This window comes from Seriola aureovittata, chromosome 2, assembly GCF_021018895.1.
Source record: "Seriola aureovittata isolate HTS-2021-v1 ecotype China chromosome 2, ASM2101889v1, whole genome shotgun sequence".
NCBI lineage: Eukaryota > Metazoa > Chordata > Actinopteri > Carangiformes > Carangidae > Seriola > Seriola aureovittata.
This window is the reverse complement of record NC_079365.1, coordinates 15,097,426-15,114,281: the sequence shown is the minus strand read 5'-3', so window position 1 is coordinate 15,114,281 and position 16,856 is coordinate 15,097,426. Positions and strand designations below refer to the sequence as shown.

General features: G+C 39.3%; 2 protein-coding genes across 3 annotated transcripts; one reads left to right on the top strand and one right to left on the bottom strand.

The window, feature by feature from the left end:
- Positions 1–253: 253 nt before the first annotated feature.
- On the bottom strand, positions 254–3,713 carry emc3 (ER membrane protein complex subunit 3). The gene is made up of 9 exons (XM_056388879.1): positions 3,400–3,713; positions 2,864–3,035; positions 2,720–2,777; positions 2,435–2,528; positions 2,113–2,217; positions 1,873–1,954; positions 1,671–1,750; positions 1,141–1,223; positions 254–1,060 (listed from the first exon to the last, which is right to left on the bottom strand). The coding sequence occupies exons 2-9, from the start codon at positions 3,016–3,018 to the stop codon at positions 932–934; spliced, it is 786 nt and encodes a 261-aa protein (XP_056244854.1). The 5' UTR covers positions 3,019–3,035; positions 3,400–3,713; the 3' UTR covers positions 254–931.
- A 932-nt stretch (positions 3,714–4,645) lies between these two features.
- Positions 4,646–14,609, top strand: LOC130187291 (RNA-binding protein 5-like). 2 transcript variants are annotated; one of them, XM_056404755.1, is made up of 25 exons: positions 4,646–4,739; positions 5,390–5,450; positions 5,542–5,704; positions 5,832–5,975; positions 6,667–6,736; positions 7,095–7,168; positions 7,987–8,070; positions 8,178–8,238; positions 8,382–8,450; positions 8,541–8,701; positions 8,801–8,898; positions 9,896–9,983; positions 11,127–11,195; positions 11,289–11,361; positions 11,446–11,549; positions 11,666–11,795; positions 11,904–11,995; positions 12,119–12,316; positions 12,407–12,556; positions 12,894–12,968; positions 13,064–13,243; positions 13,446–13,520; positions 13,615–13,715; positions 13,827–13,956; positions 14,140–14,609. In XM_056404755.1, exons 2-25 carry the CDS (start codon positions 5,434–5,436, stop codon positions 14,263–14,265), a joined length of 2,532 nt encoding a protein of 843 aa, XP_056260730.1. In that variant the 5' UTR covers positions 4,646–4,739; positions 5,390–5,433; the 3' UTR covers positions 14,266–14,609. The 2 variants fall into 2 exon arrangements, with proteins under 2 accessions (XP_056260730.1, XP_056260721.1); XM_056404746.1 differs by having other exon boundaries at positions 4,667–4,821.
- The last annotated feature ends 2,247 nt before the right edge of the window (positions 14,610–16,856 follow it).

Here is a 16,856-nt window from a genome sequence, read left to right as displayed (position 1 = left end):
CGTGTATTGTTGTGACCATTGAGAATTTTCCGGGGCATCAACAAAGCTCATCACTGACTTCTCCTTTGTAAAAATGACAGACATGAGGGCTGTCTTAAACATTAGTCAAATTTCTCCGCTATATGTTATTTGTGTATTTGTGTGTATGTGTGTGTGTGTGTGTGTGTGTGTGTGTGTGTGTGTGTAGATATACATTATATATATATATATATGTAGGTGTTGGGGGTGTATTGCAAATAAATCAAACTGGGTATTTAGTCAAAACAGGCTTTATACTGTACAAAACACAGGGGAGTTACATTAAAAAATAAACTGTCTACATACTTTAAAAACAATATTTCAATCACACAAACATACTCAAAAATTAATTCTTGGTCTAGTTCCAACTTTAGGGCAGGTGATGCAGAACAGCTCTATCTATGATCTAACTAACATGTTTTTTTATGATTGTTAAAGTTTAATTAAGCATCATTCTCACCTGTAAAATGGTACTGTGTTCTAGTTGTTTAACATGACCGTACATGTGAAAATGGAGACAGCTAATCTAGCTGTGTATAACACAAGACAAAAGAAGCACTAGGTAGTTCACATTCTATAACCTAACAGCATTATGATGGCATACAGTTGAAAGCTAGTAATAATACATTTCAATAAGCAAAAAGCAACTTAGTTTCTCCCAAACATCTCCTTGTTTCAAAGGTGAAAAAACAAAGCAGTGCTTTCCAGTATGCATGAAACAGCAGCAGAACCAGTGTATTTGAAGTCATTTCAGATATTTTATGGAAAGGAATGAAAAGGTAATACATGTGGAAAGACGAGGACCACAAATAAGTGACTGTAAACTTTGCATAACATGGAGGGATTTGTCCCATCTCTGTGTTCAAAATTCAAATTGAAGGCTCCAATAGGCCAAGAAGAAGTGACCAGGCCTTTAGAAGATACCACTTGGCAGCTCCTTGCTAAACATGCCATCGAAGTCCAGTTCCCTGCTCATCAGATCCTCCTCTACACTCTCCAGTGCCCACTGATGGTCAGTCAGCTCCAGTGCCTCCCATTCAGCCTGAGATCAAGGACAAACATTACATGAACAACTGAGTAAAGCACACCCTCATTAACTAATCATGGGACACTTATATATACCTTGAAAGCTTTATTTGTATCCGCAGGCATGGCCATGGCGGCACCACTCATCTGCTCCTGCATAATCCTCGACTGATCTGCACCTTTCAATGTATAACAGAAACAATCAGAATCTACATATGCAAAAATAATTATATGAATGCAAAGCTGTTTAACCATAAACGAAAATACAGAATTCACCAAAGTCAAGGCTTAACTGATTTGTAAATATCACTGGCCATGATTCATTTCGAGCTAACACTTTAAACAAAACAACTCTCAGACTGTGTTTATTGAAATCAAGTACTATTTTCATGTTCACAACATAATGATAATGGAAACTAGCATTTATTAAGATAAAGAGCTCAAGCTCAATTAAACAATATCATTATAAGCAAATCAAATAACTACTTGTAGTATGAAAGGGTTGCTATTATTGCTGAACCTTCTGAGAATGAGCTAAGTAGATTAAACATTCTCATGTTATCATCAAGACTGACAATCTGACGTGACAAAGCACACAAAATTATCTTAAAATGTGCTAAAATTACCATTATCTTGGCCAAGAATTAATGAGTACATGCTTCGTAGTCCAAACACGTTCAGGAAATACCATGACGCTGAGCTCACCCTAGATGGTAAATACAGAAAGAAACAAACAGAACAAATGACAAAGTCACACACTAACATTCTGAGATTAATACATAAATACTAATTCAGTACATCTTTACAAATCTTGTTTTATTAATTTACCAGGAAGCATCCAGTGACAACAGCTCAATTCCTTGCTGCAGCATGGGCTTGAAGCGAAGAGTTAGAGGGAAGGGAACCTTAGCTGTATGAGAGAGAGAACAGGAAGAACTGTAGAAAGAAATTCAGAATTTCCACGTGACCCATATCTTATCTGGTAGCAACACAAACTCAAAGTTGTTTTGGAGCATGCCACATTCTGCATGATAAGCTGCAAGGTCTGTGAGAGAGTAGGATTATTACTTGTTACAAATCCTGAAAAGGTCCAGTTGATCCAGCCTCCAATGAGGATCATGGGAAGCACGTTGGTGACATTGCCTTTCATCATGTCCGTCAGCATGCTGGGATCTGTGAAAAGATGCAATGAGCAACAAATTCACTTGCTATGGCTTGTAGGTTTGTTTTATTACAGTTATTCATACAGTATGGTTTAATAGTATGATATCTTTCAAGATGATGTAGGGGGAGAAAAGACTCCTCCTGAAGTAACGGCATTAAATTCTGAAACATCGCTGTGGATTACAGTACCTAAGACTGCATTATGTGCTTTACTTAAGATGATTACCTGTCATTGGAGAGGGTGGAACAACCTTTCTCTTGGTCTTCTTGAAAAATCCATCTTCTTGGTTATTGAAGTAGAACTTCCTCATCAAAAAGGACTAAAAGAAAGAGAGATCTTCAGTAACACTGTCTTACACACTGCACTTATACCAAATATATGCAAAAGCCAGTGGTTTTATATTTTGTATATTTTGTATATAGCAGACACTTACTTTCACATGAGTTGGAGAGAGTGAAGGGAATAACTTATTTGATTAAGTTTATATGTATGAAATATAAAAATTCCTACCTGTTTGGGAATATATTTTCCATTTTCTCTGAGAATTCTGCTCCGAATAAGCACCTGGCTGGATTGGGAGATGGAAAAACACATTCATATTAATTGTTTGTTTCTTTTTACAAACAGAAAATCCACATCACAATTAAAGATTACCTGTCAGACACCTGCTCTAACGTCAACTTCTTGTCACTTTGAAGAAGAATAGAGACATAATGCCGTATCACCCCAACAAGGAAGGTGATGAAGACAATGGGTAACACCACCCAGAGTCGAATATTGGAGTCCAGCAGAAGCTCAGGCTCCGCCATTCAGCCTGATAGCAAAACTGAGGAGTCAAAGAAACAGCAAAGCCAGCGTTAGAGACATACTTTCAGCAGGCAGCAGGCAAGTTTAACACGGCTTTTGTTCGCTTCAAATGTTGAGGTAACGTTTTAACTAACGTGAGGCCTGTTTTGGTGACAGTTTGGTAAATTACTAGGAAGCCGTGTGTAGAGCTACGACTAAACCTCGGAACAACAGAGGGATGGGCTGTCAATCCATTTAGCTAGCTAGCCAGCGTCATTTGGGTAACGTTAATCACAGACACCAAGCAAACGATTTAACTTAAGAGCTCCTTAACAATGTGGAAATTATCCGTTTTAAAAAAAAAAAAAAAAAAAAGAAAGAAACATATGGACGCATGCAACTACCGCAGATGAATACAGCTGATGGTTATGGTTCGCCAATGTTAACGTTAGCCAGCTGGCTATCTTCTTCCTGATGCCCGGGTCACAGTCGGTGGGAGCTGCCAATCGTCTTAGCGCAGTGACCACCACTTACAGCGTCCTCTTCCCTGCTGTGAAAGACGCAAATAATGCGCAGTAAGAGGTAGTTAAATGAATGAAACAATCTTTAACATTTCATATTCCCTTCCGCGGCCATTGCTCTGTGGTGTTGATTCTAGGGATGAGAGCAGATTTCTGCTTCTACAGCTCATCCGCATCTCTGTCACCGGGACTGCAGCGCCACCCCGCGGTGATGGAGGTAGTGTTTGCCCCCGCCAGCCAGTGTCCCTCAGCCACTGATGGCCAGAGTGTGACAGCCAGAGGTCCGGGGTAACAGCAAAGAGTTTCCATCTGTATTTCCCCAAATACAAAGTGAAGACAAAATAGTGTTCATCTTTAGAGTAAATATATTTGCAATCAATAGGCTGATAATATTGATAAAAGACAGGAGGAATATCTAATTTATTTCTTTTGTTGCTACATATGAAATAAAGAGAGAGCTTAACAGCAATTCTGTCTTCTGGAAGGTAATACCATTGTCTAGAAATCAAAGTATTTTTTATTATTCTTTATAATCATAGATACCCACAAAGGAATCTGAGGTAATGAAAGGCACAGGATGAATGATAGATATTAGCAATACAGGGGCTAAAGGGTTATGTGATATTGAAACTAGCAGTAAGATCAGTGAAAAACTCCAGCACTCTGCGCCCTTACACTGTTGTATTCTTGTTTACAATTAACACAGACAGTTTGACTCATATATAGAGATTGTATATTGCTGTTCATTGTTGATTTCTTATTTATTTTTCACCCTTCTTGTATGTACGTAATAGTCCTGCTTTGTTTTCCCAGTTTTTATGTGTATGTCTGTACTATATCTACCAGTGGTTGGAACTGTGTGTATGGTATATAAGTATATTGAGATCCACAAAGGCAAAATCCCTGTGTACATACTTGGCCAATAAAGATGATGATTCTGATATTAGAAAGGTCAAGACAATGTAAATCTTGTTATCCTTACTTATTACATTCCTGATCATTTGTTTGTCCACTGTGTTAAATATTTTGTTAGTAGTTAGGCTAAAATATTGTGACTCTCTCCATTGTAAATCCTCCTGATCAGTAGATGGCGGTAGTGCGCGCTGAATCTGTTTGCTAAAGGTCGTGTAAAAAAAGAGGAATATTCGTCCATCGACAGACCGGAAGAAATGAAAAAAAACTTATAGAAAGCCTGCTATTTGACCATTGCCAGATCCAGCAAGGTGTGTTATTAAAACGATATATAAAACGAAAGAGACGGTGATGTATTTCTTCATCCGGCTAACATAAGCTAAGTTATTTAAGGTCAGTACAGTGTCCATCAAACGTCATTTGCTAACATCATTTGCACGAAGCCAAAGTGGCCTGTTATGCTAGCAAAGGGCTAAGGCTTGTTTCACATTGGAAAAACAATTTCCTGCACATTAAACGTCCAGCAGAGCAATTATTTTAGCTGGAGGTAACCACCATCCGAAACAGCCTGCAACTGTTAGGTTTTCTTTGAGTCGTTTCAGGTCAGCGTTATCAACAGCTGTGACCTCAGCCCTCCGTTTTCTAACGACGTGTAACGCTAATGTAAAATATTAAGCTTCTTTTCGAGCAACACGGTCACTGCAACAGTGTGGCTAGGTAGTAGTGGTAGTTGTCGTTGTTATTGTCTCTTATTAGGTGTCATCATTTCGCTTTGTTGTTTCTATGGGTTAATTAAAACAAATATCCATGACAAATCTGATTTGTGACCAAATTTAGCTTCACAAATTCAAAATAATGTATCTGAAAACATTAATTTGTTGATGTCTATCAGTCTATTTTAAGCTTTGCACTGACTGATGCCAGATAACCTACTGACAGCTCTCTCTCCCCCGCCCCACAGAGTCCATTGATAAAAGATTAAACGTGTGTCCTCTACACTAAGCCATGGGAACTGATAAGAGGTAAAATAAAAGTGATCCAAAGAATTGGCACATATTCAGTGTTTTCATACAGTTATGTCACTGTCACTCTCTTTTTATGTTTCTTTTTCAGGCCCAGTCGGGGTGAACGTAATGGAAGGTATGGTTCGGATGGGAGGAGAGATGATACAGAATGGCATGAAAGACGAAGTAGAGATGTGGAGAGGGATTATGACCGACGATGGGGTGATGATAGACACAGAGAGCGCTTTGATGAGCGCAGAGACAGTCCAGAGGTAAGTGGAAATAGGAACACCTTTGTAAGTTCATTTTAGTTTCACACCTGTAGCAGAAAAATGCAAAACATCTAGTTTCTAACTTCAATAAAAACAGCATCATTTCTGTCTCATTTGTCTGCATCAGAGGGGCCGAAAAAGACGCAACAGTGACAGATCTGATGATGAATATGATGGGGATTATCCAGACCAGGACTACAGAATGGAGCAGGAGGAGGAGAGCAAAACTATTATGTTAAGGGGTCTCTCTCTTCATGTCACAGAGGATGATGTAAGCTCGCAGTTCTCACTCAGTCTCACTCATACATTTTAAGGGTTAAGTCACACAGACTGTTGTTAGATAGGCTGAGCTGCTACCTCCCTCCTAATTGTTCAAGAGGAACAGAGGATCCCCTTGGAGGAGGTGTGATGGGAGTACAGGTGGAGAGGGGCAGGCAGTCAGCTGTTAGGGCAACTTTCAAATGTATAAACTGACCTGGAATGGGTGTAAAATTATGAGTCACATCGAACATCCTTTGCAAATTTAAATATGTGTACATATGTGAAATCAGAGGCACCCTCTTGTGTGAAAACACTTGGTCTGGCATGACAATTTATCCACCATCAAGCAGCTGATTGTGGGAGGTGTTAGTGGGAACTGGTGGGCCTCTGCATTCGGTCTGGTTTTACTGGAAGTTCTGTGGGACTGTTTGTAAAAATTTAGGTAATTTAAATTATTTTAGGAATTCACATCATGTCAACTGCTTTTCCTGTAATCCAGCTCACTTTATTAGGAGGAGGCAACTGACAGTTAATGACAAGAACCAAAATAAAAAAGGAGAAATTGCATAAAGCTTGGGAATAATGCTAGCTTGATGTTATCGAAGCCGTTTTTGCAAGGGTTTTTTTTTTGTTTTTAAACGAGGCAAACAATGAGAAACAACTATAGTCAGATCAATTTAGTCAGAGATATTTTTTTCCAGATCCGCACGGCACTTGAGCAGCTGCAGGGACCCCAACCTGTGGACATACGTTTGATGAAGAAAAGGACAGGTGAGTGTTGCTTTTCAAAGGCGTGTCTCAATTTCACCCACATACTCTGTCTTAAACTCCACTTTACCTCCTTTATGGCTATCCCTGAAAAAAAAGCCTCATGTTACAACCTTCAGAGGATCCTTTGTGTATGGAGGTAAGGAGGTAACTGTATTTACTATACCTCTGCCATTTTTGTAACGAGATTGCAAGCTATGGTAAACAAAATGCACTACCACCCCCTTGACCCTGTATAAGCATCCTCCCCACTTTCGTTTTTACTTTGAATTGGACTGTACAAACCCATTGTGAGTTTGAATGTTGCACCAAAGCATTCTAACTAACACGCCTCCCGTCTATATTTGAATGCTGTCTCTAGGTATAAGCCGAGGTTTCGCCTTCGTGGAGTTTTATCACTTGCAAGATTCTACCCGATGGATGGAGACCAATCAGGTTGCCTCAACAATCACCAAGTCTAGAACTATTCTTGGAGATTAGAGCCCCAATTAGCTAATACCATGATGATGATACCAGTTTAAAGAGCTGAAATCTGTTTGTATTTAGTTAGAGGATACAAAACTGTGATATCAGAGGTAAATATTTTTGATATCACACACTTGGTTGATTCATTTTCTAAGTATACAGCAGCCCTTTCAGCTAAATGAAGACTGTTTCTGATGCTTAGTTTAATGTATGTTTTGAATTCAGGATTGAATCACTGTACAAAGGTTTTTTTCTTTTGGAAATGCAATGAAATAATTTGTGTTTTCTGGTAGAATTATTAACAGGAACACTATGTAGAATATCTTTAGCACCTTAAGATCAAAAGGTCTTTTGCCTCTCCTTATCAAAAGTAGACTTTCTGTTAACAGAGTGGCCCAAATGGTCTTGTGGTTTCATAGCACATTCTGCTCCAGCTCAGTCACTTGGATATTTTCTCATCTCCATTTAAAATCCGAAGACTGGAGTGAGACAGGGACGAGCTGGCAGCACTCCGGTCCCAAACACTTAGAACCTTTTTTTTTTTTTTTTTTTTTGAGGACTCATTCCCTCGTACACAGAATTGCAGCTTTCACTCTGAACTTCTCTTTCTACCTCTGTTCCTTTTTACTCCCTGAGACACTCTACCTAAGCAGCGAGTGTAAGCCTAGCCACTCTTTGCCGTTCCAGCTGCTCTCACTCATGGGGTGGGGTAATGGCAGGACCTCACCTGCTTCTTTGGCTTAAATGTGTCAGAATTTGAAATGACTGGTGGCTTTTGACTTTCACAGAACAAGTTGGTGATCCAGGGGAAAAGCATTGCAGTGCACTACAGCAACAGGAGACAGAAGTTCGAGAACTGGCTTTGCAATGCCGTTAGTGTTTTTTCAAACTACATTGTTATCCCAACATTTTGTTTTTTTGTTGTTTTTTTTCTGTTTTGTTATAATAAAAATAAAAGATTGTCTTTGGTTTATTACAGTGTGGTCTGTACAATTTTCGGAAGAGGCTGAAGTGTTTCAGGTGTGGAGCAGCAAAAGTTGGTGAGTTATTGCTTCAGCAAACTAAAATGATAATCTTTCTTCTTCTTCTTCTCTATAAGAATCGTCAGCTCTACCCTGCACTGTGTTAGTGTCTTGTACTGACTGTTGTAACCTATGTGTCAATCTGTCATTGCTGAGTATAGAAGGAGAGTCTCCTGGAGTAAATGGTTTAAATGTAGAGTCAGCGCAGCCAGGAGATTACAATGGAGACAGTGAGTGTGTTTTTCACCACATATTGAAATATTCCCTCCACCCAGTGCACATATTCCACATTTATTCACCTCCAATCTTTTTGTTAACAGCAATCATTTTGAGGAACATCGCCCCCTTTTCAACTGTGGATGGCATTTTGAACATATTGGCCCCCTACGCCAACCTGTCTGCTGGCAACATCCGCCTTATCAAAGACAAGCAAACAGGACAGAACCGAGGCTTTGCCTTTGTCCAACTCTCCTCTCCCTTGGTATGTATGTACTCAGTATGTAGTCGTCCTGTGAGTCACTATGTTCCCTTTGGTGGTGTACGAGTGTCTGACAGTGTTGTTGTGTCTTTACTTTTAAAGGAGGCCTCTCAACTGCTTACCATTCTCCAGAGCCTTCAGCCACCTCTAAAACTAGATGGGAAAACAATCGGTGTGGATTATGCCAAGAGTGCTAGAAAGTGAGTCATCACACACACACTGTTTGAGTTCATGTTAAGCTTTCTATAAATAAAAAAAATAGTATATACAGTACATTATTGGCACCCCGGAATTTTAAACCAGGGAATTTAAAAATATCTTCAGAAACAATGCAAATGAACCAATTTTGTATAACTGTGATACTGTAGAAAAACATTTCTTATTGAACAACAACAACAAATGTTTTCATATCAAAAAGAATGCAGATATAACATTCATGCTGGACACAGTTATTGGCATCCTTTTGATGAATTTAATTTAGTTCTTCAATCAAAATAAAAAAAAAAACTAATAAAACTCACTTGTGCTTAATCTTCAGCATCAGAAATGCTATTATCAAATCAAAACAATTCCAAAGGCTACAAGGCAATTGCCAAACATCCTGAAATTCCTGTTTCAGCAGTTTATAATGTTATCAAGAAGCTTCAAACTGTTAAGAACACTGTATCTACAGTAAACATGCTTTGCTGCCTCTAGTACTGGAGGCATTGAATGTATCAAAGGAATGATGAAATCTGAATATTACTAATTGCATTACATTTCAGAGCGAAATGTGTTGTGTCAGAAAATTAGGTTTGAGGTGAAGGTCTTTGGTGTTTCAGCAAAACAATGACCCAAAGCTCACATCCAGCAGCACAAAAGAATGGTTGAAAGGGAAAAGATGGACTACTTCTAAACTGGCCAGCAATGAGTCTTAACCTAAATTCCATTGAAAATCATTTTAATTTACTTATCAGAAGATATTCTGATTAATGTACTTGAAAATCAGGGTTGCCAACAATTTTGAACATGACTGTATAAGCTCTTTTGGATCTACATAGTGTCAAACATGCTATACATATCATTTTTAAATGTTGTTTTTGTTGTCTACCTAGAATTAACTAAAATTGGTTCAGTTATCCTAAAATAAGGGACTCAGTTTCCTCCTGCATGTGCAGCAATATTAAGGTTTAACTAATCGCTCTGTGTCCTTTCCAGAGACTCAGCACAGCCTGATGGGATCAGAGCCAGTGCTCTCTCTGTTGCCAGCACAGCCATTGCTGCTGCTCAGTGGTCATCCAGCCAGGTATCAGGGTTTTACTTGTTTGTTTCTTAGTCATTTAAATTTGTTGCCCTTAATACTATGAATTAATCCCCCAACCAAGGGATGTGACATAATAAGGCAAACAACACCTGTGGCCTATGCCTCCAAAAGGTTGTATGGATGTAAATATGTAAACAACAACTACGATTTTTTGGTGATTTGTCTTAATGAATGCAATGTTGGGAGAGAATTTGCATTTGCATTAGTGCATTAAACTCAAGATATATATATATATATATATATATATATATATACACACACATGGCAAAGGCAACTGTGTGTGTTGTGTAGGAAGAGCTGGTGTTGATCAGATGTCCCTCCTGAGATGCAGGTTCTCAGGATGAGAATGGGGGAAGAAAACTGTACACATACTGTAGCACTGAACACACTCTGAGTTGTATGTTTTGAAAAGATGCACTTGATGACTGTTGACATCTACGTCTCCTGTTCTCCTCACAAGGTTTAATACACTTATTGTACGACTAATTGTATGACAAAAGCATCTTCAAAATAAATGTAATATAGCAATAACTGCAGAAAAATTGAATGAGAATTTTTTTTAAACACTAAATCAATTTACCCCCCGTAATGTAAAATGGCTTTTTTCCCCCCGGCTTTCAGCTCAATATTTTAATTCGCAAGTCATTATGGTTGAGTATCAGTGGCTCTCACCAACCATAGACTTAACTTTCTCATCAGCTGTTAAATAAAAGTCTGTTAGCGACTCTTCAGGAAAAATAGCTCCATCACCTTTTCTTCGTTGATATTTGTCATTCATTTATTTTGGCTCTCCTCTATTTCACACTGGACAAACACATACAGTTGGCTTGTGGAGGTGTGTTTGCTTGGCTGTCTAGGGTTTTATGTGGGAGCCAGAGAGACTGAAAATGGACTGTTGAATCAAAATAATGAGATGAAAGGACCTTAAAGCTACAAAAAGCTGAAAAGTGGAGTGTTGATTCTCAGTGGGATCATCAATATTAGAAACTGTGGACATTACTGTTGTCATTTGATTCCCTCTCAATTAAGAGATACTGCTTAGTGGAGCTTCATGTGCAAGTTGTAATATTTGTTCTAACTGGGGTTCTTGTGTGTTGTTAATGACTTTGTTTTTTATCTGCTTAGTTACAACAAGGCTCAGGTGCCACCTCTGACTACATCACTCTTCCAGAGGGCTTTGCACAGCAAACGCAGGTCAGTTCACAGTCTACTTTATTGTGACAGTGATTTTAATAAGGAATACCAATGGGAAAGACCAAACATTTTTTCTACCTCTTCCTCATGTAGGGACAGAATTATCAAGTGTGGCAGCAGCAGGCGGAAGGATTGTCTCCTGCCGTCGGAGATGGATTGCTCGGAGGTAATAAGAGGCGTTGGTCTCTCACAAGATATTTTGGGTACTTTGGGAATTTGAAATTGTTAATTTTATCATTACTTTCTGCAGCTGCTCCAGGAATGAAGACTTTGATCCCTTCAGCCACTGGCGTGGTCATATCCCAGACGGCTCAGGTTTATCAACCTGTGATTATCAGCCAGCCTGCCATACAGGTAGACAGTGATGCGAGGTCAAATCTATATCCTGCAAACAGAACTACTCATTAATTATGCATCACTCTGGTAATGTGTGATGGATGCAAAAGCTTATCAAGATTTTTTTTTTTCAGTCACATCAACTTGCGAGGGCGGTTGATGCCGTACAACAGGCTGCTAGTGTTAGCACTGCATCACTGGTGACACCAGCAGGTTCCACTGTTGCAACTACGGTTTCTGCTGCCCTGTCTGCTCCTACATCAGGTGAGATTATAATAAATAAATATCTCCTCTTTATGTGTATGAGTACATCAACTTTAGATCAATTTCGAAAGCATGTTTTGTTTCACGTGCTTCTTTTGGTTTCTGTAGCTGACCCCGACTCCTCTACATACCAGTATGATGAGTCTTCAGGTTACTATTACGATCCACAGACTGGTCTGTACTATGATCCCGGCAGCCAAGTATGTACCCTGTGGTCTTACTGTATGTACAGAATACACTGCTAAACTCTATGAATTTGTAAGTCATTTCTTTTATCCAAAGCTGTTAGTTTATACAGTTTTTCTTATACTTGTCCTCAATAGTACTATTATAACTCCAAGACTCAGCAATACCTCTACTGGGACAGTGAGAAGGAGACATACATCCCTGTGCCGGCAGACACACACACAGAACAAACATCCACAACTAACGCAGCAGCAAGTTCCTCAGCCACAGTTGCCACAAGCAGTAAAGAGCCCAAAGAGAAAAAAGAGAAACCCAAAAGCAAGTCTGCACAGCAGGTAAATACTGCTTTAAAAAAAAAATCGAATTATCTGTTAATGGCTATTATCTTGTCTTTGAGATAATATTGGCTGTTTATCAAATTACAGATTGCGAAGGACATGGAACGTTGGGCAAAAAGCTTAAATAAGCAAAAAGAAACTTTTAAGAGCAGTTTCCAAGGCTTTGGACCGTCTAAGGAGGAAGACAAGAAAGAGTCTGCTGCTGCCGATGCAGGTTTCTCCCTCTTTGAGAAAAAGGTAGTGTATGAGTCAGTATTACGCCACAGCACTGTCTGTTATGTGTTGACAAAGTGTAAGTGTAATGGTGTACGAGATACAGACTGAGAGAGGTAATCTGGAAACACACACTGACACTGACGTCCAACATGATATACTTTGGATTTTCTGTGAAAGAAATTTCGAATCTCATTTCTTTTTTTTTCTTTGCAAACTATAGAAATCAACCTGGCCATCATTATAACTCATTTTTGTTCATGATTAACATAGAATGAGGTGCAGGCCTTAAAGCTGTGGACAGTTGATTATATTATACTTTAAATGATTGTATTTGTTGAATAGATTTGTTTCCTTTCAGCAAATGGGATGTTTTGAGATACCATCCCTCATGAATGAACAGTTCAAAATGCCAGAGCTGGAGACTTCCACTAAGGTTTGTTTGTCCCTTTGCCATTATTTCCCCATGCCACAATTATTAATGAAAACAAATCCCACAACACTCCACTTGTATCCGCTTTCATATTACAGAGTGGTCTGGTTGCTGCTTACAACGGGGACAGCGACCCAGAGGAGGGCAGCTCAGACAGAGCAGTGGACGAGGAGGGAAAAATAACAGACTGGAAGAAGATGGTCTGTCTGCTGTGTCGACGGCAGTTCCCCACCAAAGAGGCTATGCTGCGTCACCAGCAGCTCTCTGACCTCCACAAGGTGAGGATGGTAAAACAGCAGGCGTTTAATCTGCAAGTGGCTATGAATATTCTGGGCGCTGCCATCTGTTCAATGTATGAAGCTTCAAATCAGAATAGAAAGGTTATTATAGGTCTTTAACAGTTTTGAATATATATGCGAACAGGATATTTATTTTTGTTTACTCGTGAGTTCGAGGTTTTAAAGTTGCTTTCAATTGTAGCAAAATTTGGAAATTCAGAGAAGATCAAGACTTTCAGAAGCTGAGCTGGAGGAGCTGGAGAGGAAAGAGACTGAGGTATTTGGCTCATGAATTTTATTCCAGTGTTTGTCCTTCAGTAGTTTCACAAATGTGCACACAGTCAGTAAGGTTTTCGTGGTCATTTTAACAGCTGAAATACAGAGACAGAGCTGCAGAGAGGAGGGAGAAGTATGGTGTTCCTGAACCTCCTGCACCTAAGAAGAAATTTTATCAACCTCCGACCCCAACAGTGTAAGTGTTTGACCTCACGCTCCAGACCCGTCAACTTTCAGATCACTGATTTTCCTTGAAGAAAATGGAAACTTTTTTACATTAATGTCATCTCCTCTCATCCTTTAACAGAAACTATGAACAGCCAACCAAAGACGGCCTAACAAGTGATAATATTGGGAACAAAATGTTACAAGCCATGGGCTGGCAGGAGGGCAAAGGTCTGGGGCGCCACCAACAGGGCATCACTGCTCCTATCTCGGTGAGTAGGCCAACAATAATTCACTGCGCTTTCTGTCAATTTTTCACACACTCTTCTCCCTAGCAACTCCTAACAGATGGAATATACATGTCGGTGTGTTCTTTCTCACTCACAAAGCAATTAGCACCGTTACCTGAGGGGCACCTGTCTCCTCTAATAACTGTCTTTGTCTTCTCCCCACAGGCTTCATTAAGGACCAAGGGCACAGGGTTGGGTATTAAAGGAAGCTCATATGAACTCTCAGCATCTGACACCTACAAGGATGCTGTTCGTAAGGCCATGTTTGCACGCTTCACTGAGATAGAGTGAACTGGAGAGAGAGAAGTAATCACACTGAACTGTGAAATCCTAATTTTGTGGCCAAAAAATCTTACTGTGACAAGGAGAAAAGTCGATGTTTTTTTATCTCCCTGTACAGTTTCAAACTGTAATTTATACCCTCTTTATGTATAAAGTGTAAAATGTAGGTTTGTTTGATATAGCTTGATATTTTGTCATCCAAATTATGTTTCCTGTTGTATAAACTTGTACATTTGTTTTAATGTTAAAACATAGAATGATGTTGATCTGCTGAGGTTTTATGTTCGTGTGAGACTCTAAAAGAATCAGTGATCATTAAACCTGACATTCGTGTCACAAATACCTCTATAAAAGTTTTTTTTTTCCCTTTTGAAAAAATGTCCTATTAAAAAGAAAAAATAATGTCATAGAAAATGGACAACTTACCATTTATGCAATGTTACTTCATAATACTACGGATTATTGAATAATATAGTTCCCTGCAGCTTTGCGTTTCCACGGAAGGTATACAGTAAACTGATTGCAAGTGCAGTTACTGAGCTGTTAAACCACAAACTAATGTGATTGGCATTAATGATCTCTTAGATCAATATTATGAGGTCAAAGTGGTCTGAGAACTTGAGAGCAAGCTGTCATTCTTACACATGACCTGACAGTGGATGGTTATTCTTGTCAAGTTTCCATTTTCCAGTACTTAATGCTTCCATACCACTATTAAAAGTCCCTCTTAACCTAATGCACATCAATTAATTTCATGGTTAGAATCTGCAGGTTGACCCTGTTTTTTTGTGACTTTGATACAGGCTCAAGGAGGAAACATGATTTGAGAGTTTGTATTTTAAAAAAACCTTTTGGTATCCCCCAGATTGTACAGCTTCAGTCTCTACTGTGGTTTTATTGTACAGTACAGAAAAATAATCTAAAAAATATTTTGACTGAATATTTGTTTTTTGATCAAAATATAACATAATTTAGTCTTTCTCTCAGCTACTACTAGACAAGTTCCATTATTTGTGCCAGACGCCCTTTTGGCTGCCTTCATATCCTCTTTCCTGGGGCTCAGTGTGTAGCATGTTCCACCAGCTCTCGCCTCAGTGGGAAGGTCAGTGTTTTTGAACATGCTCCACAGAACTTTGTGTTGTGTGTGTTTGGGTCATTCCACCTTTGTGCTTGTGAAACCACAGAGATAGGCTAGCTCCTGCCACCCTCTGCTGTGTGTACTTTATTCTCTAGCCCTGTAAAGATAAATATCCAGAACGAGGTGGTTTATTTTTCCATGGGTAGATCTTATGTAGGTGAATTAAAAGTCATTTGTGGTGCCAGTATTAAGTTTCAGTGGAGGTTTGAGAGACTTCATCATTGTGCTAGTTTTCTCTTTATCTCCTTTTTTTTAAGGTGTTATTTAGATACTTGTGTTTCAGCTGTTTTCAGTTTAAAAAAATCACTCTCATTCTGACCACTAGGGGGCAATGTCAGTTTTTGAAGAAATTTCTTCAACCAGTAACAATTAAACATGATAAAATTACAAAAACACAAAAAATCTTATATTATTATCCATAAACATATGAAACTTAGTTAGTTCATTTGTTTCTTAAACTTTTACTTTTATATAGCACACGAATGATGTTAAATATATTTTTATGCTGATCATTTGAGCGCCTTTTATGTATAATTGCTTTGTCTTTTTAAATCTTCTCTTCCATCTTGCTGTGATTATCATCTGTGCTGCTGCTTGCATCAGCAGCCGCCCTCACGCCTGCCTGTCCCACACTGACATGATGTCCTCACTGTTGCTGGCCACAGGGTAGGGTAGGGTAGGGTGGGGTGGGGGCAAGGAGTGAATTAACCTGTGGCGTTGGGGTCATAATAAAACGGGCACAATCGTACAGGAGAAGGTTCATTTGAATCATTACAATGTGTTTTTCCTGAGGAAATCCTCCCTGATTGCTGTGATCAGGATTCCATGCGTCGTACTGGGTGGTACGGAAAGGATCTCACCCAAGTCTCCTCTTCAGTGACATTCAAACTGTGCAGATTAACTTACTCTCTAGCAGCAGAATGACAGCTTTGATCTCCCTGTTGATTAATACTGTAGCACAAAATGAACTGTGCTCACTGTCTCATGGGGACACTTGTGAATGCCTACTCAGTTTTCGGCGTGGCACTGGCTCAGCTTACCAGAATCTGTGTCAGCTGACTAAGCCGTTTTGCATAACACAGTCGGTGGCCACACTTGTGCTGAATAAAATTGTGAGAGGATGAGGCTGGCACACGTACATCATGTCCCAAATGTATAGAGAATATGATACAAATAGGATTTCAGCTCACACAGTCGCTTTATGACCTAGAAACAGCCTCATCTTCAGATATGTCTGAGGTTGAGGGTAAGATGCAGGGTTATTATTTTTAGGTTGAAACAATGGTCTTTGCCTCACGATGTAACATGATGCCTTTAAGCCATGCCTTTTACATTTCGCCTCTATAACAGACTGCAGAGCAACAAATCCTATCACCACAGTTTTTTCCCCGTTCTGATGTTTGATTGGATTAGTTGAAGCTCCTGATGGGAGTCTGCATGATTTTATGCATTGCACTGCTGC